This window comes from Cinclus cinclus, chromosome 19 (assembly GCF_963662255.1).
Source record: "Cinclus cinclus chromosome 19, bCinCin1.1, whole genome shotgun sequence".
In the NCBI taxonomy this organism is placed as follows: domain Eukaryota; kingdom Metazoa; phylum Chordata; class Aves; order Passeriformes; family Cinclidae; genus Cinclus; species Cinclus cinclus.
The window spans coordinates 4191338-4218581 of record NC_085064.1 but is presented as its reverse complement, the minus strand read 5'-3'; the positions used below and the strand labels follow the sequence as shown (position 1 = coordinate 4218581).

The following is a 27244-nucleotide window of genomic DNA, read 5'->3' as shown; positions in this document are numbered from 1 at the left end:
TTTGGACACTGAACTCACTTCCATGTGTTTGGTCCCAAAAAGGTCTGGCAGGGAATTTAACACAGAGTAGTGCAAAACAATACATTTTATTTGTTCACAGTTAAACACAAGCAACTGCCTTGACATTTTAGAACATTCTAATAAGGACAGCAAAACCTCCTTTTGGTTTAAGTTCTCTTTAGCTTACGATTGTACCATTTCCCCATATTTCATATTTATGGCATTTAATGTGGATTGTTTAACATGCTTACAAAGAGCGAGGCAGGGAACAGATTAACTTGACAAAGACAGCAATTTTAGATTTAACTAAAAGCAGTCAGTTTAAAAAATCTGTTTCCACTTCACTGATGGGACCCCTTCAAACAAACTGCAAGTTAACTACATACAGCAGATCCATGATTTTTAGACTTAGGAAAGAAAATTGCAAAATTTGTTCCTCCATAATCTTTGTGGTCCATAAACAAACCTAAAGTGGTTTCCATTACTATCCCAGTGCTAAAATCCTGTTTAAAAGAAGAAAAAAAGCCACCTTATCAAAGAGCTTGCATTGCTGCCAGGGCATTTTTGAGACTGACACAAAACCTGCCTCCCCTGGGAACGCCAGATCTGGGCTCGGCAGAGCAGGGTGGGAATGAGAACCTCCAACACTCCCAGCTGAGCTGGCCCATCAGGCCTTTCACTCCCAGAGCTGGAATCCAGAGGGAAAGGGGCAGGAAACCTCCAAATCTCACCGAAACACGCGCTACCACGTTTGCTACCACTACGTCTGAGAAAGCCTAAAGACGCCGACAAAACCAGGCTGTCACTTACAACCAACTCTCTACTCTCTACTCCATGCAGAGTCAGCTTTGACACAACCACTGAAGTTCACCTCTACTCTCGGAGTTCGGACTGACCAACTGAAAGGACACGGAGAATAATTTAAGACAGGCAGAAATGTATTCAGACCTTGGAGTTACGGAGGAGGTGGGAAAGGGAGGACGAGTCCTGTCAGGAATGAGCTGAGCAGCAGCTGCTCTGACAGCCTCCTTCCCACCCGGGCTAAGAAGGGATTTGAACTACAAATGCAAGTGTGCTTGGACTTGATTTCTATGTGAGGTGGTTCTTAAACAGCAGCTGCCACCCACAGAATGTTTAGGAGAAGAGGCCATATGTGATGCAGGGGAACTGTGAAGCCTGAACCGTCTGAGTACACCTGGACCCAGCCACGTGGGACATTTAAAACAAGCACTGCCTTCCTAGCAGCAGGCCCTGCTCTGTCATGAAGGAGATTGAGTCTGACCACTGACAAACCCTGATCCCACAATCCTCCTTCACAGAAGGCTCATAACTGACTTAAAACATGATTAATGCAGAAAGGTTTCACACCAGGATTCTGATTTCAGTGTGAGCAGGATTCCTCCTCAGCCTTGTCATCTAAGGAAGTAGGATGAGGGTGAAGGGGAGAGACCTAGAGCCAAACTGACACTGCTGAACTCAAAAATGTGCTACAACTTGAGCACTCGAAGGAAACCATGTTCTCCAAGTCAAGCCTGAAAAGGTATTCCCAGGAAGAATGAAGCCAATTTCTTGGACTCAAAACAGGTCTTGCTCAGATCAGGAACAAAGAGCAGAACTATGAAGGAGGGTGAGGCAGCACATCTCCCTAATTAAAGAAGCAAATCCTCCTCTGTAGATCTTCATAAGCTTGGAATTCTACCTCCATGTTCTGCATCCTCTCCCTACTTGAGTAAAGGCTCCTCTTCCCTCATCTCCCACCCCAACTGCTTTCCCATAAAAACCAGTGTGAGGTCAATCACAGTCTGTCAGGCAAACACTTCAAACACCCAGAAGATCTAAAGTTGGTGTTTTAACAAGTCTTCAGCATTTATGGTCTCTCCTGCGTGACAAGCTCCAGTTCCTTTTTCTCTGCTCAAATGTAACTTCCCAGGAAATGTTAAGGACAATATAAACAATGATCATGAATTAGGGTGAACGTATCATTTTGCAGAGGTACAGTGTTCTTTAAACATTTGGGTATTCAATCAGACTCCAACTTAATGAAGGCTGGGCTCTGAGGGATGTGGGACAGTGGACAGGCAAAAATAGAAAACACACTGGAAATCCTAGTGCTGCTTCTTTCCAGGATGAAAGGAACCAAAGTCACCTGGACAGGCAGCACAACCAACTGCTCTAAATGGGAAGCTTGCAAAGAAATACAAAGCATTCAGAGTAAACTCACAAATGTTAATTTGGCCTCATATTGCACTCAAGTTCATAAACACAGCCACTCAACTGGGGACAGGGAAAAAGGGGGAAAAATACTTGCAAATGCTAACAGTTGTCCCTTCAAATTAGTATACGCTGCTAAGGATTGAATTTGAGAAAGAAGCAAGAGTTAGGCTGGGCATTTTCAATTCCAGACCCAAAAATCCACTTTACATTCATTCAGCAGCCTCCTTCCGTTCCTGGCCATCGATCCTGCTCCGCTGCATGAGCCTCTGCTCAGACCAAAGAAACATAAAAGCTTTTAGTTAAACTTGCACTCACGCCTCCTGTTCTATGCCAAGAATATGAAAATAACACTGATTGACTATCTTCCTCTTTAACTGTGGTCATGATGAGTTTCATTGTAGTCCATGATATGAAGCTGTCCAACACTGCTTTCCTGGAGCTTAGGCGAGAGGTTATCGGGGCTTGGAGGGACCTTTGACTCCATGCTTGGATCTTTACATAGTTCAGTCTTTAGGGCATCAGCCAGCCTGTTGATGGTGACCCCCTCCTCATCACACTGGCTCTCACTCTTGTTGCGAAATAATTCTCGTGCCTTCATTCCAAGGAAGCTCTTGGAGCTGGGGAGTGAACCTACAGTCAGTGGGACAGTAGTGGAGGGCTCCAGCAACATGGATGTGTCCCAACGATTGCTCAGCCTCTGGTTCTGGGGTTTTTCTGGGGTGGAGAGCTCGCTGCTGCTGCCCCCCTTACTGCTACTGCTGCCTCGGGTGCTGGGAGGTTTGGTCTCTCCATTTCTACCCACTGCTTCTTCACTGTGTCCTGCTGAATCTTCATTACCACAATCCAGCCTGCTTGGGGAAGAGAGGACAGAGTGTCAAGGAAATCACAGCAATTAAAAGTGGAGAGGGAAATGCTGGCCAGGGTAGATTACTTTGATTACTGTCCCTTTCTGCCTCTGGGTATGTACTTCAATAGGTTTCCTTTTACAGTTCTAGGGCAAAACAGGAGTGACAGGGTAACCAGATGTGCCACACACTCAGCTTTGCAACATCCACTTTTTTAAAATCCAAAACTGACAATAATCCCACATGGGTCCTGCAGATTTCACACCACCACCCTCACCTTTCTTCTGCTGCTTCAGCTGCTTCTGTTTTATCATCTTCAAGTTTTTTCAGTAGGCTGCTCTTCTCCAGCCGCCCAAACAGATCCAAGATCTCCAGCTCAAATGCCTGGGTGATTCTTTTCTGGGCCTTGTACCTGCTTTCTACTGCCTGCAGCTGGCCCCTGAGCAAAGAGAGAAACCAGAATGTTCAAAATCTCCAGATTTTGCCTCAGCTGTTACAGTGCATCTGTCAAAGCACAGCTAAAATGTTACATAGGGAGCCCCTACCTTGCTTGGATTTTAACATCTTCCAGGTATTTCTTTTGCTCCAGGAAGAGGTGGTCCTTTTTTGCAAGCTGAGATTCCAGTTCAGCTATCCTTTTCTGGGAAGCATCGAGCCTTTGGCTTTGCTGCTGAACACACGACTTTGCTTTCTCCAGTTCTTTCCGAAAAGCAGTGTGCAACATTTCAACCTCCTCAAAGGAAACAACACAATGGTAAAGTATAATTTGATCCTGTGTTATTTTTATTGGTGTTTAGACATGTTTCTGATGTTATAAATAGGCACATTTTAAAGCAAGCCAGAATAAAAGCAGCATTTCTAAAAACAGATATAGAAAACCAGCCCTGCTGAGGATGTACACTATTAAAATAACTACACATCACTGGAATTTATTAACACATTAATGTTCCTTATGAAAACTTCTTTTCATCAAAGCACTCTTGCCAGTTCTGCACTGGATTAGAGTAGACAAACTCCATTTTAAATCCATTTTCCAACATGACCTTCATTAAATACCAAGAGAAGACGTTTTTTCAGCGTATTATTCACCTTCTTTAATTACGTGCTCTCACGAAGGAACAGCTAGATTGTTGTGCAATTTACTTGCTTCTAATTAGAAAAAGGTTTCTTTGAAGTCAGGAAGTAAAACCATATGAACCACAGAGGTTTTAGTGAAGTTACTGGTAACTTCTAATTGGAAAATGACTGAGTGGGAAGGCTGAGATGCTCATTTTAAAGTAACACCTCATGAAAACCCATAAAATCCTTGTTAAGATCTTTCCACAAATTCTGGCACTACCCTGCATTATTTTACCAACAATCTGCTGTCAGTTACATCTGAGAAAAGTAAAGTCTAGGTCTTTGGAAAAGAAATTGCAAAGAATTTGTATCAGTTGGCCAAAACTGACTCCAGGTGTACCCCAACAACTCCTCCTTAGCTTTCAGAAGGGGCACTGAAGATATTCCTCAAACCCACAGGGCACACACCATCTGAACAGAAGATCAAATATAAAAATCAAATCCCTAAGGAAACAACTTCAGAACAAAGAATCTTTTAAGCTACAAAGCCTTTCCTTCTGAACTCAGGGCTGGGAAATGCTGGATGATGACCTCAAGGAAGTCTCCCCAAAAGTCCTCTGCGGTGGTACCTTTGTAGTGTCTGTGTGCTTGTGCTGCAGCTGCTCCAGGTACAGCTCATTGACCTCCCCAAGAACCAGCAGCTGCCTGTTCAAGAACTCCATCTGCTGTTGCACTGATTCACTGTTGGAAAGCTGGGAAGGGAAATGGAACAGAATCCATTTTTGCTGAACTGGGAGAAGCAGTTCAGCAGGAGAGTCACAGCTGATAGGCACTGTGTTCACAGGTTATTTTTATAAAGAAGGGAAACAAAGGCTAAAATCCAAGGCATCATAGGTAGTTAAGTGTTAAATAAATTGTTTTCATAAACAACTTCTCATTTCATAGGATACAAACAATATCTTCCAGTTGCCAAGATTTAGCAACGGTTTAATATAAATTCATAATGCTCAATCTGCAAATCCCTGCTGTGGAAAAAGCCAAAATAAGAAGTTTCAGATGCCCTTTAACTGAGTTTAGAGTTTCTTCACTAAATACATTTATCTTTTCTTTTTTTTAAAATGCAATTAACATCAGACTCTATGGAGCTCAGCACAGGCTTCTTTCAGATCAAGAAAGAAAGAGCACCTGATAAAAACTATCAGATAAAAAACAATCAAAAAGACACAAAGGGACCCTGGGAACACTGAGTTTTCTTACCTTTTGAGAAACTTGGCTAAGCAGCAATTCAGTGTGACACACCTTGTTGTTTGCCTTCTTTAACTCTAACCTCAGATCTGCTATCATGTTCCTGCAGTCTTCCAGCTTGGTCTGCTCGGGTGACAAAAAAAATACTCAGGATTCTGGAAGTTTACTAAGGACAGCAAGGGACACAAGGCTGGAAGGCTGTAAATCCCCAGAACTTGAAATCAAGTTAGACTGACCCCTCCAAACCAGCTAAGAACCTGCCTTTTCCTTTTTCCAAGCTGAAGACAGGGCATAACAGAACTATAGAAGGACGATACTAAGTTAAGCACTTTCAAATATGCACTTAATTCTGAATCAGGACAATATCTCTAATAAAAATGTGCAGCTTTCTCTCAGGTATTTCATGCCTTGTTATGAAGAAGGTTGTTTTTAAAACCAGTAAGTAGACAACAAATTTGTTGATGCTTCATACCTGCAATTCCTGGCTCTGGTTGTAGAATTCCTCCCGGTCGTGCTGCAGCTGACGGATCTGGCTGTGAAGCTGAGCCACAATATTATCATGTTCCTCCTGAAACTGGTGGTACCTTGCCTGTTCTTTCTGCAGACTCAGTTTCAAGGCCTGGATCTCCTTTTCCTGCAGTTTCAGCTGATCCTTCTGTTAAGAATCCCACATGAGGCATTAGACAAGACACCTGCTTAGCAGTTGGGACATCTATGCTCAGCCAAGCAAAGCTGTCATTACCAGCATGCAGGAAAACACTTTTCCACACACGAAACATTTCATACAGAGCATGTTCTAAAGGCTGTTGGGGCTTGGCTTTGGCTGAAAAGGAGATGAAATGGTGATAAGAGTGGACAGGCTGAAAACTCACAGCCACATTCAAAGGCACAATGAGCAATAGCCTATTTTTCCACTGCCTCTCATGCTTTCAACTTGGGCCTCACAGCTGAAGCAACAGTTCATCTTCCAAAACCTACTTGGAAGTCTGATTTTGGTTCTTTTAGTTAATTATCAGAAGGTGAAACTGTTGATAGAATTAGCTATAACATGAAAATGCATTATGAAACACACCTAAATCTGTACTGAGATATCCCCCAGTGCACTTATATCTTCAAATTCTATCACAGTGAACATCTCTGGAAAACAACACTTGGTTCTCAAAGCTTTGGCTATTAGTCCTCATCTGAGCAGCAAAAGGACAATATTTTATCAAATATGCAGAAAGGTGTTTAGCCAGGCATTGAACAACCACTCCACTAACAGGGAAGCCTTTACCACTATCCAAAGGCAAGTGCTGGCAGGGGTCAAGCACGAAGGATTCAGCTGCCTGCAGTCAACTACAAACTTCTGACATTCATAATGACAGCACACAGAACTGGTGCTCCAATCACTCCACAATCATCGACTCGAAGGAAACGACAAACGAGGCTTCTTTGTTGAGTGGTACCAAAGACCCCAGCCAGGCCAATTAACGCTAGTGGCAGCACCAGTGTGCCTCAGTCACTGGTGGAGCTGTGTCCCTGCTCACCATGGCAGCGTTGTGCTCCTCCAGAGCCGTGGCTTTGATGACTTTGCGCAGGAGCCGGCGGTTGCGCAGCGCGTGCTGCTGCCTCTTGAAGCGCTCGTAAAGCAGCTGGTTGTGCAGCAGAAGCAGTTGGTTCCTCAGGGTGTGAATCTCATCTGAGGGGGGAGAACCTGCAGTGGGAGACAGAAGAGGTTACTGAGAGCTGCACTCTCTGCTTTACTTGCTCTCCAACACAAAATCATAAGCATTTTTTCCCAAAGCAATGGATATATGCTGTAAATGGATTGCTCCTCTGATTAAGGGAAAAAAAGCCAAGCTGCCATCACCACAGAAACTTCAGAGCGCAAAACTGAGACACAGACACACAAATAAGCAAGAAAAATAATCAGTTTTAGATTCAATAACCAGAGAGAAGGTGCAAGGATCTGTCAGATGGCCAGCAGCGCTCTGAAGCTTAGCAAGGCTGAAATGGTCAAAAGCAGAAGTGTCTAGAATGTTGCACTTTTCAAAGATGAAAAAAGAAGCTCAACTCTCTGGAACACAGCTATTTGCTAAGAAGATAAACCATGACTTAGTGGAGGGCATCATCTTTCTGCAGCATTAGTTAAAAACCCACAATCAAAAAGTATGCAGGTCATTGTTTAAGCAAGTCTAATAACAGAGGAACAGATTGCCAAAACATGAGAAATTTCCTCACCTCCAAAGTGAGTCCAGTCAGCAGATTTGCTTGGCAAAGACAATCTGAAAAAAGAAAATGCAGCATTAACAGGTAAGTTTAAGTAAAAAAAAAAAAAAAATGGAATGTTCACCTCAAAAGAGCTTATAGCCTGGCAAAAATACAATTAAGGTCAATTGGTATAAAAAGATTAGGGAGGAACTGGAACTGTGCGGTTGCTTTTCCCACACAGCTTAAAATGAAGCCAGCACAAAAAAGAGTAACAATAAAGTCTGTAAAGTAAGATTTTCAGTCACCTACTTGTTCAGCTCCTTAGTGTGTGCATCTGCTCCTTGCTGAATCAGCCTGTCCAGCACTTCCACAGGAGAAGTTGAGGACATACAGTCTTCGTCCTGGGCTCCCTTGGCTTTCTTTAGCAGCTCCTCAGTCTTCTTGCCAACAAAGAGGTAGGCAGTCTTTGGTAATGCAACCTCAAAGAGGTGCTCATAGAGGGGAGGCTGCCCACTCCCAAACACCACTCTCCTTTGTGCTGGTACTTTACAAGGGCTGGGAGTGAGGATACTCGGCTCCCCAGAGGTTCCTTCCCTGTTCCCAGCAGGGCTTTCCCCAGGGCCTCCACAGGGCTTGTCTATGGGAGTAAATGTTTGTTTGGGCGTTTCCCGTGCACCCTCAGGCCCAGGCTTGTCCAGAGATGTTAAAGGCTCAGAGGTCTGACTGTGTCCCTGAACACTGGAGGCTGCTGAGTGGGTCTTCTTCTGAGAGCCGGACTGATTTTCGTTTGTGCGGTAAAACGGGGAGTCAAATCCTCCTCTAGGCACCATGTGTTCAGCATCGGTTGTGATCTCTGAGATCTCTTTAGATATTGCATCTGAGGAGAGGGGGAGCATCATGATGCATCTGGTATTTCAACAGGACAAACATTTCCTTAGCTAAGGTGTAGGTAAGGAGGGCAGACATTACCTTCCTCTCTGTCCTTCTCAGCACTATCTTCAAACGACAACCCACCTAAGAACTCTGCAAGATCACTTAAGGTTACTGAACTTTTACTACTGGGTATGTCTGAAAAAAACCAAACAAACAAAAAAACAAAGTTAGTTTTACATGTGCTGTCTTCTCCAGCCTTAGCATAGCACAAAACAGAAGTCTTTTACTGCTGCAAGGTCCTCAGAAGAAAAGCTTGTCCCTTCTTCAGATGCTTCCTCAAAGGAGGAAGGTATCTGACTCCTGTTCCATTGCACGTGGAAAACAGTTCAGAGATCAGTCACAGGTCAGTCCTGACCCCAAAATGTAATTTTGTGAACTTAACATTTGCTATTGCACAACATCTGTGGGGAAGGATGTGCTGTTTGCAATTTAACCCATTAAATAAAGTTGGCTAGTGTGCACTGTGACTGCTCTACTTCCACATTAACCTCCCCTTTAGCTTCTGAGCTGGCTCTACAAGGACACAGCACCTGCCTGAAAAAAGGCAGTTTAGCAATCTGATGTAATACAAACTTGCCAGTCTGTGGCTACTGAACAAAACAGAGACAGCAGCTGTGGGAAACACACTGCAGGATAGAAATCTCATGCTCAGCTCAGCCACAGATCAGAACTCAGTAAAAACTTTACCTGTTTGTAATGTGGAATTCAGACTATTCAGATTCCAGTGGTACTATACAACTACACCATGGAAAACCAGACTTAAATTTCACTGTCATCACCACTTTGAAGATGGTAAAGATTCATAGCACAGAAGTCTCAAATACACTTCCAAAATCCCTTTCTACAGCTGTCTCAGAGGTAGATGACAGAGAAGGGAAAATGGAATCTACATTTGTCTATTAGAAGTTGAGTTCCTCAACCTAATGATTTCAGTACTCCACAGGATTTAACATAGCTTCAAATACAGCAATATAATTGTAGACAGAAAACAAAGTTTCTCCAGAGGCCTTTAAGAGGGAGCACCACATCTACCCTTATGTGCAGCTTTACAGTTTGATCCAGATATGTGACAGATAATTTGCTGAAGCAACATTTGCTGCTTCTAATAACCAACCTCAAAGAATCAGCTTTTATAAAAATAAATATCCTTTTTCAGCCTTCAGCCTATATTTGTATTTTAAAATATGCAGGAGAGCAAGGAAAAAAAAAAATCTCAATCTATTTTTGAACATGAACAGTTAAACTGAAATCAGAAGTATCACAAGAAGGTTTCAAGTTGAATCACAGTTTAAAGCAGGATCCTGGAACTACAAAGAACACAGGGGAGAAAAAGAAAACTGAGGAAAAGTGTTTGGGAACTGGAACACATGTCAATAAAAAAATGGAGTTGTTTACAATAGGTTGTAGTAATGGGGAGAAGAAAACAGGAGTTTACCCAATGATTTATCGCTGTTTATGACATTTTGCTGTCGGTACAGTAAAGGCCTCCCAGAATCTGGTTTGTCCTCCTGGAAAACAAAAGAAACCCAGAACACATTAATTGCCTTAGATTTCATTGACAACTGTGCAGCTGGAAGTGGCAATAGCTGTCTACATTTAGAAGAGTTTTTGCAGTGAAATACAACAATTTTTTTATAAAGCACCTACTCTGACTTTTTCTTTCTCAGTTAAGGTCACTGCATTAAGGCAAGTCAATGAAAAAAAAACCAAACAGATTAGTCCAGCAGACGAATTTTGTAATACCTTTTTAGGAGGTGTGGCAGCAGCTGAAGGGAGTGAAACATGCACAAAGTCATCTGAAGTGCAGGGTGGAGGAGGAGATGTGGCTGGTGTTCCCAAAGGTGTTCCTTTCCCCACTGCTGAAAAGGAGCACAAGTTCTCTCAGCAGGTTCCCCCTTCCTCCGTTCAGCTGAACATTGTATGTGTAGAATTGTACATTTAAACACCATCTCATAGCATTTACTACTTAAATCTCTTTCAACTGTTTATCAACACAAAAGAGCAGTTTCCCAAAAGCTGCTTCAGACTTTGGCATTGAATTCACAGATTTCCTCTCAGTTTGCATCAGCACTGCTCTAGGTGAGGTACTCAATTCACAGGAGTAATCACTCAAATCTATCAACTGGCATGATGTGGCATTCCCATTTAAAAACTGCCAGTAAAATTTACAGCCAGAATTTCCAGTAAAACAAACCTTGAAGGCCTAATTCCAAAACGCAGCACGTACCAAAAGCTTTGCTGTAGGGCTGTGAAGCAGACTGGGATGACTCTGATGGGACAATGCCAGGGGACGTCGGTGGCGTGGTCATACCACACACTGAAGAAGGGCTCCAGATGGTGGCCTGTGCACAAAGTAAAACACAGCAGAGTCAGAAAAGGAACATGTCAAGTGCCTGGATCCAGGTTTTCACACAGGAAATCAGGCAGAAATTAAATCTGAAATGAACACCAACTTCTGAAGAAGTCACAGCACAGCTCAAATCCATGGATTTTTAAGACTGGCACAAGAAACAATGGAAGTGCAAATAATGAAAACTTGCAGGGCTTCATCTTCTGCTTTACCTGCTGTGGCTCAGTTGACAGCCTCGTGGACTGTGGGCTCAGAATCTGAGGTAGCTGCCCTGGCATTTGTGATAGTGTTAACCGAGGAGTGGAATATGGGGTAGAAGTCCCTGAAAGTTAAATAAAAGAGAAAATCAAAATTCCAAAGCAACCAACACATGAAAAAACAAAGCCAGGATTCTTCTGGCTAGGACTTAAAAGGCTTTTAATCAAAGCATTTCAAATCCATTCAACATACACATTTGTAGCTAGAGACTTTTCTTCCAGCCTAAGAAAATATCTATTGAATACATTGTACTACAGCTTTTTTTTTTCTTTTGTTGGTTGTTTTGTGGTAGGGAGGACAGGGGATGGAGAGCCAACGTTGAGAACATGCTGTATACCTGCACACAGAAAATATATCTATGTATTTATTGTTTTAATGATGGTTTATTTTCTGGTGCCTAAGAATCAGACTTTAAAGTGGGATAATTAGTGAGACTGGTTTCTTTGCTCTAGGGCCAGTTCTCCTCCAGCAACTGGGTATTGATTAGCCATCAGGCAGGTCTTACCATAGCTGCTCTGTGTGTCAATGTAAGAGCTGGCACTGGGGTCAGTTTGATGATGTTTTAAGCTTGTGCAGAGTTTCCGAGACACAGAGTAATAACCATCTTCATACGAGGCTTCTGCAGGGTCCAGGGAGATTTTGGCACATTCTATCACAACATCATGAGTTTCTAGTCTTTTCCACCTGCAGACAGTTTTTGGATCCAAAAGAGTAAGTTAGTCAATTATTGTTAAAAACAAGAGTTCCTGGAGATAGGAGGAATTGGCCTGTAGGATGGCTCATTTGTTCCAGGCAGCTTTGCATGCTCCCAGACAAACTGGAACAAGGCACCAGACAGAAATTGCAACCAGATGACTTGTGAGAATGGGTCTCAAAGAGGAGACAAAACTGCTTTGACACAGAGATCCATAAAGGTCTGCCATGGAGCACTCTGGAAAGGAGGAACAGCATACGAAGACTTGGTTGATCCTGAGCTTCAGCAGCTGTAGAAATCAGCTCAACTACACTCATATGTTGGTAGTCAAAATTTAGACATGCCAGCAGTAGGGGAATCTGTATGATTTAAGCAAACACTGTCTGCAATGCCAGTTTCAGATCTGTGTTTTTCCTCCCAAGTTTGGGGAATGTTTTTTACTGTTACTACCTCCTTCATCCTGAAAATTACTTCTCACTAAATTAAGTAGCCAGATTAGATCTGCCCAATATTTCAGGGATGGAAGTTCACTGTAAAAAAGAGAAAGCCCAGAAGGCTGTCTATTAAAGGCTGGGTTGCTTTGGAAAGTAAAGTACTCTGTCCAAGATACCAAAACAGAAGGCTTCCACTGGTGGGTTTGTGCCAATTGTGCTCCTGAGTGATGCCACCCTCCCCCCTGCAAAATTGAGCATTGTGACATTCAATGGGTTCCCAGTTAGGAGTGATTTCCTAGTGGCTCTGAAAAGCAGGGCAAGAGCACTACTGTGCAGCAACAAGAGTCAAATTCTCCTCTTCAGTGGCTGGGCCTGTGGAGACAAGAGAAAAGCAGCAAGTGGTGCTGCTGCAGGCAAATGAGCCTATTGCTAAAGAAAACTAATACAGCTGATAATGTTAACACATACCTGTTAAAAGAACTGATCTGTTAAATGAACCAATATCTAGGTACCAAAACAAGACACACTGAAGCCATTTTAAACACTTAAATCCCATCAAATACTTCAAGAAACCCAAGGAATATGACCCAAACCTTCAGCCAATGAAGCATCTCTGGCAGTTTCACTTTATTCATTATAGGCAAACTGTTTTAGATCTTTATGAGGATGTTTGATCATTAAGTCATAAAAATAAGATAAAGTAAAGTAGAAGACAAATGCCATCCCAAACACAAAATTAATTTAGAACCCCAACATCATTGTCAATGACCTTTCACAACAGTTTTTGCTTATTCATCCAGCTGTAAGCTGGGATGAGGAAAGTCTACATGTTTACCTGGTGCACCTATAAATCTGGGTGGCAAAACACCCCCACACAAACTGTTGCTGACAGAAAAGGTTTTGCTGCAACCTTCTGAAATAACCCCACAAAAAGCTGCTCAGTTTGAGCCTTTACTAATAGCAGAGAGAACATATAATACCTTCGTGGGTCCAGTTCATGGTCCTTGGATCCAGTCACTAACTCTGGATGAATTCGCACATGTTCCATCATTGGCTGGGAGGAAGAAGAAGGACTTGTTATCAGTGCAGCTCCTTTGGACTGCAATAAACCACATAAAGCTGATCCCAAAAGTTCAGAAAGTTGCATTCAACAGATAAGATTAATACACATCACCACAGCTTCAAGAGCTGATTCTGACCGAGCTCTCAGTCAAATCGTTCATTTTTATACTGTTTTGTTGAACAGCCCTCAGCTGAATTGGCAAATTAATTGCATTAAATTGGAATACATAGCTGTAAATTCCTAGTCTCTGATAATACACAGATGAGCAGCATTTTACCTTGACTACTTCTTCAAAAGTCTCCAGGTTTTCCTTCATACTGTAGTGAGAACGCAGAAAGGAGACAAAATTGCAAGGATACATTCCATAAAGACGATGAAAGAGAGAGTAAACGCTGGCATGAAGATGGACAAGATAAATCTCTGCCACATGACCTGGAAAAAGTAGTTAGAATCTTTTTCATTACATTGGAGAAAAGAACAAAAGTTCTAAGAATACAGGCAAAATACTTTTAAATTTGAAATGTTAACTGGAACAAGTCTTCTGAGGTACAAATAGTCCCTAGTGAAACGGAAGTCTTCTCAGAAAACAAGCAACACTTAGTCATCAGCTCACAGCAAACCCAGAAATTGAGATAAGGACCATTAATTCCAACCAGTGTGCTGTCATTCTCAAAGCATAGCTTTGTTTTTATTCAAGTTAAAACCTGAAACTCCTCTAGATAGTGAGACAGAGTAAGACTGACTGAATGATTAAAAAAGGAAACTTAGATTTGTTTCACTTCAAAAGGTAAAAACTAAAAGCTTGCAGCCACCAAAAGCAATCACAGCACACAAATCTTAGAATTCACCTCAGAAGTTCCAATTCTACGTGCAGTGCAGAATGGCTCTCTAAATAGCAGCTCTATGTGCTTAACACAGCATTTGTTCATTCAGCCATGAGCCACACTCACAGATACTGCTGGTGTTAGACATCAGATCCCTTACAACAAATTCAGGAAAGCCAAGGCTCTGAGAAAACCAGTTTTATCAACCTTCATGACTAGTGATAGCTGAACATTAAAATAAACTCTTATATATGTTGCTTCTTTCCCCTCCCCATTTATATCTGGGAATATCAAATTCCCCAAAATCTGCCTCAAACATTAGCATTTTCCCTTCTCTCTCCACTAAGATCAATCTCTGCTTTTCACTGTCATCAGGCCAGTACTCTGGTTCAGTCAAATTTCATGCAATAGCAGCACCACATGGAAGAATCTAAAAGACCTCTAAATTCTGAGCAAAGAACTCCCCCATGCTCTCAAAGTACAGAACAGCTTGTGTGTTTAACACAACATTTTCTATGTTTAAATAATCTCAGACCATTAAGAGTCTCACAAAAGAATGTGCTCACCAACTGCACATGAGTCACAAGGATAGTGCTGAACCACAACTGCATGCAACGAAGTTGAAATCTCACCTGGATTCTGCAAGCACCAGGCTGAGAGACGCCCAAAGATACCAAAGAAATCATGAAGGTATTGTTTGCCAGACTGAGGAATCATTGGCAACATGGTTATTAGCACTAGGACACCTGTGGTGAGTACTACTACATCTGTGTCAGTCTGCAAGAAGGGAAAAAACCTGCATTAGTTAAATGTGTTGAACTTAATTTTTTTCCAAGGATGAAGTGAACACTGAATCATCAACATGGAAAAAGTTCTCTATTGAAGCAGTCCTTCTGAAACCTACCAGAACTTAATGATCCAAGATTATTGAGTTTTTTCATACAGAACAATTTGAAATAAAAATAGATTTGGGATTCTTGCTCCTACTCTGCTTCTTTTCTGTATAAACACTTGGGTTCGTTAAAAACAGAACATCACCACAGTTCCACAGCTGAGTAAAAACAATTACTGGTATGTGAAGCATCTTATGTGACACCTTCCTCCCCAGAGCTAAACACACACAGCATTCAGAGGCTCAGAAACTGCAGATCTGATCAGAGTGTTCAAGGGTGCTGGCCAGTTACCAACACAGGGGTCAAAAGTTTTTCTACTAAACCTGGCTGTTGGAAATTTCACCCAGCAGTAATTCAAACAAACTAGAACACCTAGTAATTCAAGTGGTTAGAACACCTTGGCTTGTGCCACAACAACGGGATGTGGCAGTACAAACTTTTGGCTGGATGGAACAGGAAGAGAGAATCAGGTTTTAGGAAAGGGCACAGAAAATGTTCAAACTCTTTCCTTGCTTCTTTAGTTAATGCACATTTTCCTTGGTAGCTCCTCTGCTTTGTCAGCACAGGATGCACTGAGCACAGGTCAGGCTGTGGGCAGGTGCTGCTGAACTCTCTGGATATCTCCCAGCAGCCACTCAAGCTGATGGGACAATCAGTTTTAAGGAATTTATCCTCCTCTGTGTGTCTACAGCCTCTACTTTCCCTCAGTCACAAAACCTATCAGAGCACATTTCCTGTCCCTCCCTTCCCTCTGTCCATGTCCCCAGCATTTCCACATCTCTGTCCTACTCCCAGCAGCCTTCTGACACATTTCCCTCCTCCCTTAGTCACACAGCAAAAGGCAACAGATCTTGTCAGGCACACCAGGAGTTCCAGTAACAGCAGCTGGAGCTGCTCCTTTGGCAGTTACAAATTTGTGGTGGTTTTGTTTTGAAGAGTGCTGGCACTTGACTGCATCGTGCATTTAAATGTGACTTCATGACTAATGTGGATTCTTCACTATCATAATAAATTCCATTACTGACAATGCATTCTAGGTCTCAAAGCACTTTTCATTCCTTATTCACTGGTACAGTGCTGTACAGTATTACACCTGATCAATCTGCAGGTGAGGGAAAAAAAACCCCACAAAGCTTGGGGGAACAGCTACCTCCTTGTAATCCAGCCTGTCAGTAGCTAAGAAGGGAAAGTCTGCTAATTCCAAGGTAATTTCACCAGGGAATAGTCCATTGCATGGCCCATCTACACTGCAAGGAGAGGGGACACAAATTCAAATTGCACCAGTGAGAAGTTACTGTATTTCTCATTAAGTTCACATTCAAGATATCCACCAACTTCACTAAGGGCCCTCTTGTCTCTACCTTATTTCAGAAAAGTTTTAAAAACCATTCCTAACTCACAGTGATAGTAGCTTTTAGAAACAAGATTGTCAGCAATAACAGCATCAGCACAGAGTATTCAGCTGATATTAATAGCACTGTGGCTTAACTAAATGACATCAAAACAGCAATCAGATGCCTTGCATTTGTATGCAAGTTTACATCAGGTGTTTTACAGACAGCACTGCCAGTTCTTACCTTGAGACATTTAAGTAATGAAAGCAGGAGAGGTGCTTGAGAAAGTTTGTGTTTCCAAGATGGTTGTCGTCTTATCACATGTCCCAGCAGAGAGAGGGTGGGTAAACGAGTAGCAGCTTTGCCCATATAATCATTAATTTTGTCCAGTAGATGCTGATAAAGGATTGTGTAGAGAGGGGTAGAAAAGAAAGGTATTTATATTTAACAGCTGTATTATTTTTCACCAGTCTATATTCAGCAGTTTGTCAATATGGAAACTATAGGTGTCTTACAAATTTTACAAGATTGCAGAGGAAACAGAACCCTGCAATAACTTTGAGACTACTGGTAAACAAATGCAAACTATACAGACCAGAAGCAGTCACTGCACTTCGAAATGTTTAGAAGTAAATAATGGAAAAAAAAACCAAAAAAACTGGGCAGCAGCCAATTTGTAGTGCCATTTCCAATCTATTTAAAATCCTGACTTGCTCTCAAAATACCAATTTGTTTGAGGCTAACACATCCTGCAGCAGGAGCACCGTAAAGAGACAACATTAATCCTCCAAACCCTCTCCTTCATAGAGGTTCTTTGCTTAATTGGGTTAATTTAAGCAACTCAAGAAACAGACACCTCTGAAGCTTTTTTTTAAAAAGTTTAAACTACTCTTACTACTGAGATACTACATCCCTACAGCAAGGTAATTGTACACCAGAGTGGAACCCCTAGAGTTTTAACGGATGCTATTTAAAGGCTGCTTCAATACCAGGCTAAAATCTGCCATAACGAGATTTATTTTTTTTACCTTGTCATGAGGCTCTTGCAGGGTGGACAGAATATGCAGTGCCTGCTGAGAATTGGTTTCCAAGTAATAATCCACCAGGTTGTTGACAAGCATAGGCCCACGGTCTGTCAGTTTGGGGACAGCAAGGAAAAGACTCAAAAACATCCTCAACACACTAGAAATGAAGCATTTGCTACAAGGACATTGCAGAACTTTTAAGCAACTATTACACAATTTCTAACATAAAGCAGTCCTTGGCATTTAGCAGACTTTTGGGAAAATGAGACCTCTCAACTACATTTCCTGGTTCCAAACCATTCAAGTGATTGCATTCAGCTCAGACAAAGGAACCAGGTTTTACCAATCAACAGTTCCAGTCTAGCCATAAAACCCTACAGGTAGCTGAAAGTGTTCAGGAGTGATTTGATGTTCTCTCCCTTCAGCAGATAAAGAAGAGCAAGTTCAGGGACAAGGACACTGGCAGTGCTCTCATGCTCTGAAAAGGCTCTGTCAGCACAAGTGATGCCTCAGGAGCAGCAATCACTCTTCACAAAGTCTGAGTATTTTGTTTTGTTTGGGAGTAGGGTTTTGTTGGGTTTATTTTTTGTTTTTCTTTTTTTTAATTAATAAAATCCCACTAGTTCCCATAATATGGGTGACACCTAATTTTTTCTACATACACTTGACAAAGAAAGTTTCATCAGCTCACACTTGAGGCTCTGCCTCAGGAAAAGACAGTCATTTTGTAATAGTGTTTTTCACAATTATGTAACAGACCTTCCAGGAGCCATACCATTAAGCACAATGGACTGAAGAGAAGCCTCAATCCTTAAAGCAATTTCAAACCCAAATATCAAGAGTTTCTTTCAAGCTGCATTTGCAAAGACAGTGTTTGATAGAAAAAAAAAAAAAACCCCACATGATTCTACTTTTATTGATGTAAAAGCAAAACCCTTCCCAAAATTACACAAAAGAATACATACCACAAATGAGATTATCTTTGAATGCAGCTGTTATATCTTCCAGGACACCCAGAATTGGAGAATCCAGCATTGAGAGGAGCTCACCAACATTTCCTTGCTGTGCCATGATGCACGTACTGACATGAATGTGGAGGTTAAAACTTCAGGAAGTTCTTCATGGGTGTTTTTCTACCAGACTAGGAGAGAAGAGACAGCAGATGAGTGAACTTTTCCCTCTCCATATAAAATCTCTCATCTCTCCTATTTCTTTTCCACACAAGTGCCCATTTAACACTGAGAGGATTGTTAGGGTTTCCACACCTGCAATGAAAGCTGTAAGAGTTTCCAAAAAGCCAATGAGTCAGGGGTTTTTCATGTTTTTCAGAGAGACATTAATCTGTTTTGCAGAAGACCTCAGTATCTAGACTGTCAGAGCATTTTCTTACCATATTTTTTAATTTGCTCTCCAGGTCAGTAAACTGAAGCTGAAGTTTTGAATAAAATGCAAAAAGCTCCCTTACAGCAATTCCTCCTCAAACCATCTTTCCAGTCCTTTGCATAAGACTAAAATCTGGAGAAAATACACACCTCCAGATCCTTCTCCACTCCTGTGACCAGGTCAGGAATTCACTGCCCTGGGCTCTGCATTGTTGCACTCTGAGAGATTTGAGCTTTAAGACTTTGTAACATGGCCAGGCTGCAGCTGTTGGGAAACTCAAGCAGGGCTGCTGCAGCTGCTGCTCCTGGGCAGCCTCAGCACACCAAACACAGCCCGAGCAGCACAACACACCTTGCCTTCACTCGTGTGATCTGTGATCATAAACTCTGCAGTGCAAAAACTGCATCAGTTATTAAATGCAACAGTGTGCAGATAACAACTGGTCAGCTGCACACTGCTAAGTGGGACCAAATCTAAGCCATGTCAGGCTTTTAAAATGGCTTCTTCCCATGAACCGGCACCAGCGGGACCCAGGTGCCACACTGACCTACCTACCACAAAATAAATCCATTTTTATTTCATCCAGAAGAATCCTATACCAAACCTTTCCCAGTGGAAGAACAAATCTGGTTTTAAATCACACCTAATATTATTAGTAAGGATTTCTTCTTCCCTCCCACTCCAAGCTAGAAAACATTTTTCACTTCCCCCATGGAAGGCAAGACTGACACATACCAAGTTTACACACAAAATTGTTTTTCTACTGCAGTTGTGTTTACAGCACCTGTTCTGTGGATGAGCTGAGCTTCTGTCTGCAATGCTGTCAGCCACACACCTTTCATGATCACTAATAAAGAAAAATCAGAAAGAGGTTAAGAAAAAGCACAATTTACTTCTTCCTTATCACACCAGATATATATGTTCAGAACACCACTAAGTGTGTTACAGAAGAGCTGTGTACCCCCTGTATGAGAACAGTCAGCCCACAGTCTGAAAAACACCAAAAGGTGCTGCAGTTGTCCTTTCCAGAATTGTCCACAGGTTAAGCTGTGCAATCACCTCAAACTAGATGGTTTTCACAAGACTGTGTTTTTGTACTGTGACCCTTCAAAAGCTGTTAAAGTTTTATTTATGGCAGGTAGAATCTTACACAGAAAGGATTCTTCTCTATTCTGAACATACAGTAATTAATTTAAGCCTTTAAATTCTATTCAAAACATTTTTAGGCATTAGCCAAAGGCCACAGATCACTGCTCTGTTTTAAATGATAATGCTGTAATTACCTATATACATATGACTTGCTGGAAAATTTATGTTTAACAAAGTCACTGGACAGCAGGAGTTAATGTGTCCACCAGTAAACCTTGTCATTTGCAACATATCACTCTGCAGTTGCAGAACTGCCCAAGGTCACTTTTCTTAGTGCCACCAGACATCAGCTTACTTAACCTGGCACTGATTGCAAATTCAAAGGTGATAATATGGCACTACATTCCCAACTGGCATTTCAGTAGCAAAAAACTGGCTGGAGCATTGCAGTAATCACTAGTGCAGAACATAAAACCAATCACCCTCAGTTTTCAATGATCATAACTGAATAGCCCAAATGAAACTTCAGGTCATGCACAAGCAGCAAGCATAGTCTGATCACTGAAGTATTTAGATTTAAATGCTATTTGCTTTCTAGTCTAATGCTGGCAAAATGCTAAACCTGCAAACTTAAAACTGGCTGGTAGTGTGAGCAAGACTTGGATAATAATAGAATAGAGACTTGGGGTGAGGGAAGCTGCTTTTTTCTAAAAGCAGAACAGATCTATGCTTTTCATAAAATCAGAGCTGGCATTTGTTGTGGTTTAGGATTTTGGTTTGGGTTTTTTGGCTGGTTTTTTTTTTTTTCTTTTTCCTACATTGTTCAGACTCCCAAGCTTCAACTCCTTCCTCAAAGCGCTCGCTGTTTAGAAGACAAACAATGCTCAGAGAGTGACACCATCCTTTCAAAAGGTTTAAAGCCACACATCCATGCAACCTAAGAAGTCAGCCTTCCACTGCCAGTCATTTTGAGGAATCAACTGCTTTTCCCATTTCTAGTAATCATTATAATATTGAATTGATTAAATTACTTCATTTGCAACACTGTATGGGGAAGCAGCTCACTCTAAGGAATCTATTCCTTCATTTCTGAGAACACATCTTTCAAACAGGCCTTGCAGGCCCTCAATTTTTATCAGGACAGTCTCAGCTATGGTTAAGCAATGATTTCACCAGCTTCCTAAGCAACATGAAGCAGCTGTTTAAAGTCTTATTAACAAAAGAGATGCATAGCCACACCCCCAGAGCAACTGCAAGCAAAACCTGTTTTGAGAACTAAAGCAGCAGAAACATGAGTGTCTGCTTTTTTTTTTTTTTTACCCCATAAAAACCTTTGATTCCCATCCCATACCAGTGAAAAGAGTGATTTATTTTTTTTTCTTATTTTCCTTGAGCAATACCATTATATTGGACCAGATCTTCGCCACACCAGTAAAATCTTCAACGGCAGTTTCACTGATTCTGGTATTGCCATAGGAAAAGCTGCAGCCGGGTGAAATCACAAAACACACTTTGGGAGAGACTGTGGATGGGTTCTGGAAATCAGGCTCGACAATACCTCTGCAGACAGACGGGGAAAACCCCGGTTTAAATGTGGAGCAGGTAAGAGGATTTCAAACTTCGTGCCATTGTGCTGGCACGAACAAAGCCTGCCATCAGATAAGGGTGAGCTGATAAGGCGAGCTCAGCTGCTGATAACGACACACACGTAGGTAACGGATCATTTCCCAAGCTCCCTGACTAAAACAGATGGCTGGAGTGACCTTGTGCCAATAAATCCTGCATCGTTTATTTAAACTCCTCAATCGTGCACTGGAGTGCTTTAGAGCGGAGCAGTCTCCACTCCAAAAGTATTCAAAATATTAATAAAAGAAAGTATATCAAAGCACATCTAAAAATGGGGCAATGTTACACACGGGTACCTCATGAGGTGGAAGTTTATCTGAAGTTACACCAAACCAGTCAATGTTGTCACCCCACTGTACACAAATGACCAAGCAAAAAAAGGCAAATGACAGCTTTCTCAAGGTAAAGCCATTTGTCATTTTAAACTCTAAGTAAGACTGAGATGCTTCAAATCTGTGCCCAACCCAAATGAACAAGCCAGGAAATTTCAGCAATAGTCTTAAATCATGCCACACTTTTTTCAGGCAAAGGCAGCTGAATAAGTAGTTTACAGGCAACAGGCTTTTAGTGAGAAAACATCATGTTCTGGCAGATGAAGTTCAGCTCCTGGTGTCAGTGTGATTTATCACAGTCCCACAAGGAATTTGTGATGTGATTTTCAAATCTTGTAGATAAGCACAGGCCAGGTTAAGGGGCTCCCAACACCTTGTGAAACAGCGGGATCAGCCAGGGTATTTTGTATCTGGAATTGATACTTGCACGGTGAACAGGACATCCCTGACACCTTGACAGTATCACATCACCAGCAGGGCTTTCTGCTCAAATACACAGTTACAACACGAGCCTCTCTAATGCTTCCATCCCCAGAATTGCAATCATTCCCTCCCTCATAAGAAGAATTTCCACATCCCTGCAGCCATTCTTGCAACTAATAGGATTAAAACAAGTAAGTTTTCCAAGGGATTTGAGTCACTGACTCTTCACTAACTTTTAAAACTAGTTTTATACAAAAAATCCAAAGTATGTGGTTAGTAAGGAGTAGGAAAAGAAGTCTGTTTAAGTACCTTTTAAAACACAACATTTTAATCTCAGTGGAAAATATCACACCAACAGCACTTCTTATATTCAAGAGCTTTCTTTAAGATATACTTATTAAAAAGTATTTAAATACCAGTACAGCTTTGGAGCCATCTTATAGGAAAAGGAGAAGCCAACAAGCCAAGAACCAAGTCTAAATTTACTTTTTTTCAGTAGCTAACTTAACAACACAAAACAGTTTTAGCTGCAATCTTGAGACAAAGGGAGAGACTGTAGAAATATTAATTGAAAAAGGCTAAACAGAGAAAGAGACAGCAGAGCATTCCCAAAGATTATGACTTCTCGAAGTATTTCTGTCAAGAGAAGATGTTCTTCTGTTCAGTGTATTTTTATCCCAAGCCAAATGAAAAAGCAGCTGGTAGTGCCAGTTATGCTGCTCGCCGGGGTGGGGAGGAGGGGGACACATCACAAACACACCCTGGGCCTTTGCTACAACAACACCCAAATTCAGAACCACTAGCACCTACTCTGGGGGACCAACAGCAGCATTTTATCGCTCCTCATTAAGCAGCAGTTAAATTTAGGGTGTGCCAGTAAATGGTTATTGCTCCCTCTGCCCCAAAAGGGGATTTCAACACCACAGGACCAGAACCTCCAGATTTACACTTTTCCATCTGATTTCTATTGCAGGTAAGGTCAGGTCACAACCCCAGGTATTGCTTTGGCAAAAGCAATGAACGAGGACAGAAGGATTTTACAGCGATTGTGTTCAAAGAAAAATTCAGACTGACAGCACAGCAGCCCTTTTCACTCGCATCTTTGAAATGTTGGTCATGAAAGGATTAAGCCTCACCCCCTCCCATTCACCACACAAACTGAAGCCCGTTTTATGCTTCCTAACCATGCCCAATCTTACATTTCCCTCACAGTTAAACTGAACACTGCCATTATAAAAGTGACATAAGCAATGAATGAAAAGTTCCAGCAGGGAGAAAGACCACCGGTGGCATAGGAAAGCAAGCAGCTGATAATTCCCCTTTTCACCACCCAGAAATAATAACTCTAAACATTCTAAACCTCATTTCAAACTGATCACTACAACTGCCAATACAATCAATTTAATTTATTTATTCATCTTTAAATAATGAAGGTGTCTGCCTTCTTCTAATAGTAAATATTTTCCTGGTTATATTAAGATCTGATACAAGATTCCATAACTAAACTAAATTATTATTTATAGTTACAACTTGATATTATACACATTCTCTTGTACTTTGTTACCGATGCTTAACTGACAAGGGAACAGGAATACCACCAAAAAACCCAGCAAGCCCAAACAAAGAGAGAAAATAATATTCAGCAATATTTAAGATTCTCTGAACTCTGTGCTGTGCTAATATACTACAACTAATTGGTACTCATCACATTTCTGTCAGAGGGAAAATTGTTTAAAAACAATCCATGTCATAAAAAGATGGAAGGGCTGTCACTTCACCCTCTGGCAGAAGCCAGGAGGACCAACCATCTACTAAAGGGAATCAGGGAATTATTGCAATTACTTACACACAGCTGCATATATTAATAGCAAATAAATAAATAAATAAGAATAAGCCCTGGCTTTCTAGAACAATTTAATTAACACTACACACAGAAAGTGAGTCCAACTATGGAATCTTTTTAACTACAAACAGGTGATCAGAGAGCTCTAAACTTGGCACTAACATAAGAACTGAGACTCCTAAATCTCTGCAGCACTTTTTTTGTCCCCAAGAGGAACCTTTTAAAATATTCAGAGTTAGGCAGCAATTCAGTAAACCTTGAAACCACTGCAACCTATCTACTGTACTCATTAAGGCATTTTAACTGCTCCAAGAATTAAACCCAGCATTACAGAACAACAGCAAATGATGTGTAACTGTAAAGTAAAAACAAAACATGCATAATGCCCAGGAATGTGACAGCAATTCACCACGGCAAGAATTTTACTCTGGATCTTAATGTGCTACCCAAAGAAATGCTTATGCTAAGAAAGGAAAGATCATTACTTGTGCTCATGATGTTTATTAAACTACATGAACACATAATACCAGACACTAAGCTGTAACATTCTTTTTTTAAATACACACCTGTCTCCAACTTGCCCCAAAATCAAGTGCCCCCCCCTGTTTCCACCACTGCAAAGTGCTTTGATTGTTTCATTTGCCTATTATTGAAGAATCTCAGAATGTTTAGGGTTGGAAAGGACCTTAAAGACCATCGAGTTCTACACCCTGCCATGGGCAGGGACAACTTTCACTATCCCAGGTCACTCCAAGACCCGTCCAGCCTGGCCTTGGACACTTCCAGGGACAGCCACAGCTTCTCTGGGCACCCTGTGCCAGGGCCTCCCCACCCTCACAGGGAAGAATTTCTTCCTCATAAATGAAAAGGTATCTTTTCAAATATATATTTGTGTGTGTGTGCGCAGCATGCATATGTTACAGGGCATTCAATTTGCACAGAGGCTGAATCACGTCCCCAGCTCCTGTCAAGGCTGACAAGAAGGTGGCTGGCAGCTGGAAGAACTTCAGGAATCAGGACAGGTCAACATCCCAGCAGTCCAGCTGCAAATAGAGCCAGCATTCATTTTGAACTGCAAATAGTTACTGAAAACAAGTATTTGTCCGAACACCAAAACATCTGCAGTTGGCCAGTATATTTCACGTGGGAATCCATTAATAATGGGACTTTTTAGCCACCATAAAGGTAACAAAGAGTTAAGGTGCCAGGATTAAACACAACCAGAGATAAAACCATTTTAATTAAAGCTTATCTCATGATACATTAGATATTCTGATTATATTTTCATCAGTCTAGGTCCATGCAATTCCCCACAGATGTAGTCCTGGCTGAACTGTGCTAAAAAGCCAGAACAAATGAACAAAGTAAAACAAAGCAAAAAGGGTTTTCACTGAGTACAGGATTTTAAATCCCTGATTTTATTTTAAAACTTCAGTGTGGTGTAGCCGTTTCTGATAGCAGACTACCTGATTGCTACTCAGCAAAGACAACAGCAGATAGATAGATTCCCAAGGTTTGCACTGATTATTAAAACTTCCAGAGTTTTCAAAGATTTACTTTCTAGTTGTTCATACATGTAAATTGAAAAGGGATTTTTTTTATTTTTTTTCACTTAATGGGATCCCTTCAGTAGCACTTCGATTCTGACAGATTTCCAATAACTATCCCCTGAAGTTAATGTCAGGAAACTGCAGGATCAGACCACACAAAGAATGAAAACCTGTATTAGCACCCACTGGAAGGTTCTCTGGAAACAGCAGTTCTGGAAAGAGTTCTGCACATAAAACCTGATCCCGGTTTCTGGGTCATTTCCAGGGGTTTTGAATCACACATTCCTTTAAGGCACGTTTTTCCTTTCAGTCACTGCCTTGTAAAAGATTCATTTAAAAAAAAAAAAAAACCAACCCCGAACAGCAAGGAGAGAAGCTCTGCCTAAACTGATAAAACAATGACAGAGGCTGCATCCATAGCAAACAAAGGGTGAAAACTTCAGAACTGCAGCCTTCCAAGTTCTTTGTGATAACAGGAAGCAAAATGTTTTATTGTAGAAGTAAACAACATCCTGACTTCACATTACCTACCCAGAAGCAAGGAAATGAGAAAAGCCTTCCTCAGCGAGGGGCAGACTTTAACAACTGCTTTATTTAATGCCCAACCCCGGACAAGAGAACCTCTTAAGCAAGCAAACAAGGGAGAGGAAAGCTGGAAATCGCTAGTCAGCCTCTGCAATGGGGGTGCTGAGCCGTTTTCGATAAAAAGCGCAGAATTAAAAGAGCGCTGTGGCTGGTGAGGGGACCCTGCGGGGGGGGGGGGGGGGGGGTGGTGCGGAGGCAGCGCCCCGAGCCCCCCGGAGCAAGTTTGTCTGGAAGAAAGGAAAGTGGTCAGAGGGGGAACATCACCCCCCCGCCTTCCCCATCCCCCCGACCCTTTCCCTTTCTCCCGCCGCCTCCTCCCCCAGCCCTTTCTCCCTGCTGCCCCGCTCATCTCTCTGCTCTGCCTCCTCCTCCTCTCCGTCCCCGCGGTCTGTCCTCGGTGTCGCCGTGGCGGTGGCGGCGAAGGGCGGCCCGGCGCACTCACCTCTCCCTCTCCTCCCCTCAGCTGTTTACCACTCCGGGCTCCTCCAGCCCACAGGGCGCCGCCATCTTGGCCCTGCCTCCCCCTCCCATCACAGCGCTTCGCCCCTCGGATCCCTCCGCCGCACAACCAAGTCCCGCCTCACCGCCTCGCTCTCCACCGGCTCCCCGGCTTCTCTCCCGTTCTCTCCCCGCCCCGCTCGCCTCTCCCGCCTCACGGGACGTTCCCGCCGCGGGGGATGAGCGGAAGACGAGCCCGAGTCCGCCGCGCCCCCGCGGAGTCCCGCGGCGGAGGGATCCCGGCGGGGTCAGCGCTGCGGCGGGCGGAGGTCGCGTGATGCGAGGGGCGGGGCCGCGCGCGGGCGGTAAACAAGGCCCGGCCCTGAGGGGACGTGTGGGGGTCGGGCCCGGCTGGGGAAGGGTCTGGGCGGCTTGGTTTCTTTATTTATTTACTTGTTTGGTTTCCCCCGGTTCTCCCCTAGGAGTTCTGTACAAAGTGCGGGGATGTGCTGAAAGGCAATAAAATAAGCGTCTCGGAAGTGTTGTGCGGGTAGCGGTGCTGAGGGGACGCGGCTCTGGTGGCTCCCGGACAGAGCTGTTCTAAGAGACCC

The 27244-nt window shown here is 42.4% G+C and overlaps 1 protein-coding gene across 9 annotated transcripts; it reads right to left on the bottom strand.

Moving 5' to 3' along the window:
- Positions 1 to 67: 67 nt before the first annotated feature.
- Positions 68 to 27244, bottom strand: TSC1 (TSC complex subunit 1). Of its 9 annotated transcripts, none has more exons than XM_062505572.1 (23): positions 26780 to 27244; positions 19532 to 19594; positions 18330 to 18505; positions 17368 to 17471; positions 16583 to 16735; positions 14745 to 14889; positions 13566 to 13720; positions 13206 to 13279; positions 11603 to 11781; positions 11052 to 11161; positions 10717 to 10831; positions 10233 to 10348; positions 9925 to 9997; positions 8526 to 8624; positions 7866 to 8433; positions 7587 to 7630; positions 6893 to 7059; positions 5836 to 6018; positions 5376 to 5486; positions 4748 to 4870; positions 3605 to 3792; positions 3337 to 3498; positions 68 to 3065 (listed from the first exon to the last, which is right to left on the bottom strand). In XM_062505572.1, exons 3-23 carry the CDS (start codon positions 18433 to 18435, stop codon positions 2585 to 2587), a joined length of 3456 nt encoding a protein of 1151 aa, XP_062361556.1. In that variant the 5' UTR covers positions 18436 to 18505; positions 19532 to 19594; positions 26780 to 27244; the 3' UTR covers positions 68 to 2584. The 9 variants fall into 9 exon arrangements, with proteins under 9 accessions (XP_062361556.1, XP_062361555.1, XP_062361561.1 ...); XM_062505571.1 differs by lacking the exon at positions 26780 to 27244 and adding an exon at positions 26638 to 26701; XM_062505577.1 differs by lacking the exon at positions 26780 to 27244 and adding an exon at positions 21237 to 24832 and having other exon boundaries at positions 68 to 3062; positions 5418 to 5486; positions 10711 to 10831.

Coding starts and splice junctions, on each gene's coding strand:
- TSC1 (XM_062505572.1), bottom strand. CDS start 18,435: ATGGCACAGCAAGGAAATGTTGGTGAGCTCCTCTCAATGCTGGATTCT. Junction 17,472..18,329: donor CAAAGATAATCTCATTTGTG/GTATGTATTCTT, acceptor CCAAACTGACAG/ACCGTGGGCCTATGCTTGTC. Junction 7,631..7,865: donor CACACTAAGGAGCTGAACAA/GTAGGTGACTGA, acceptor TTCTTTTTTCAG/ATTGTCTTTGCCAAGCAAAT.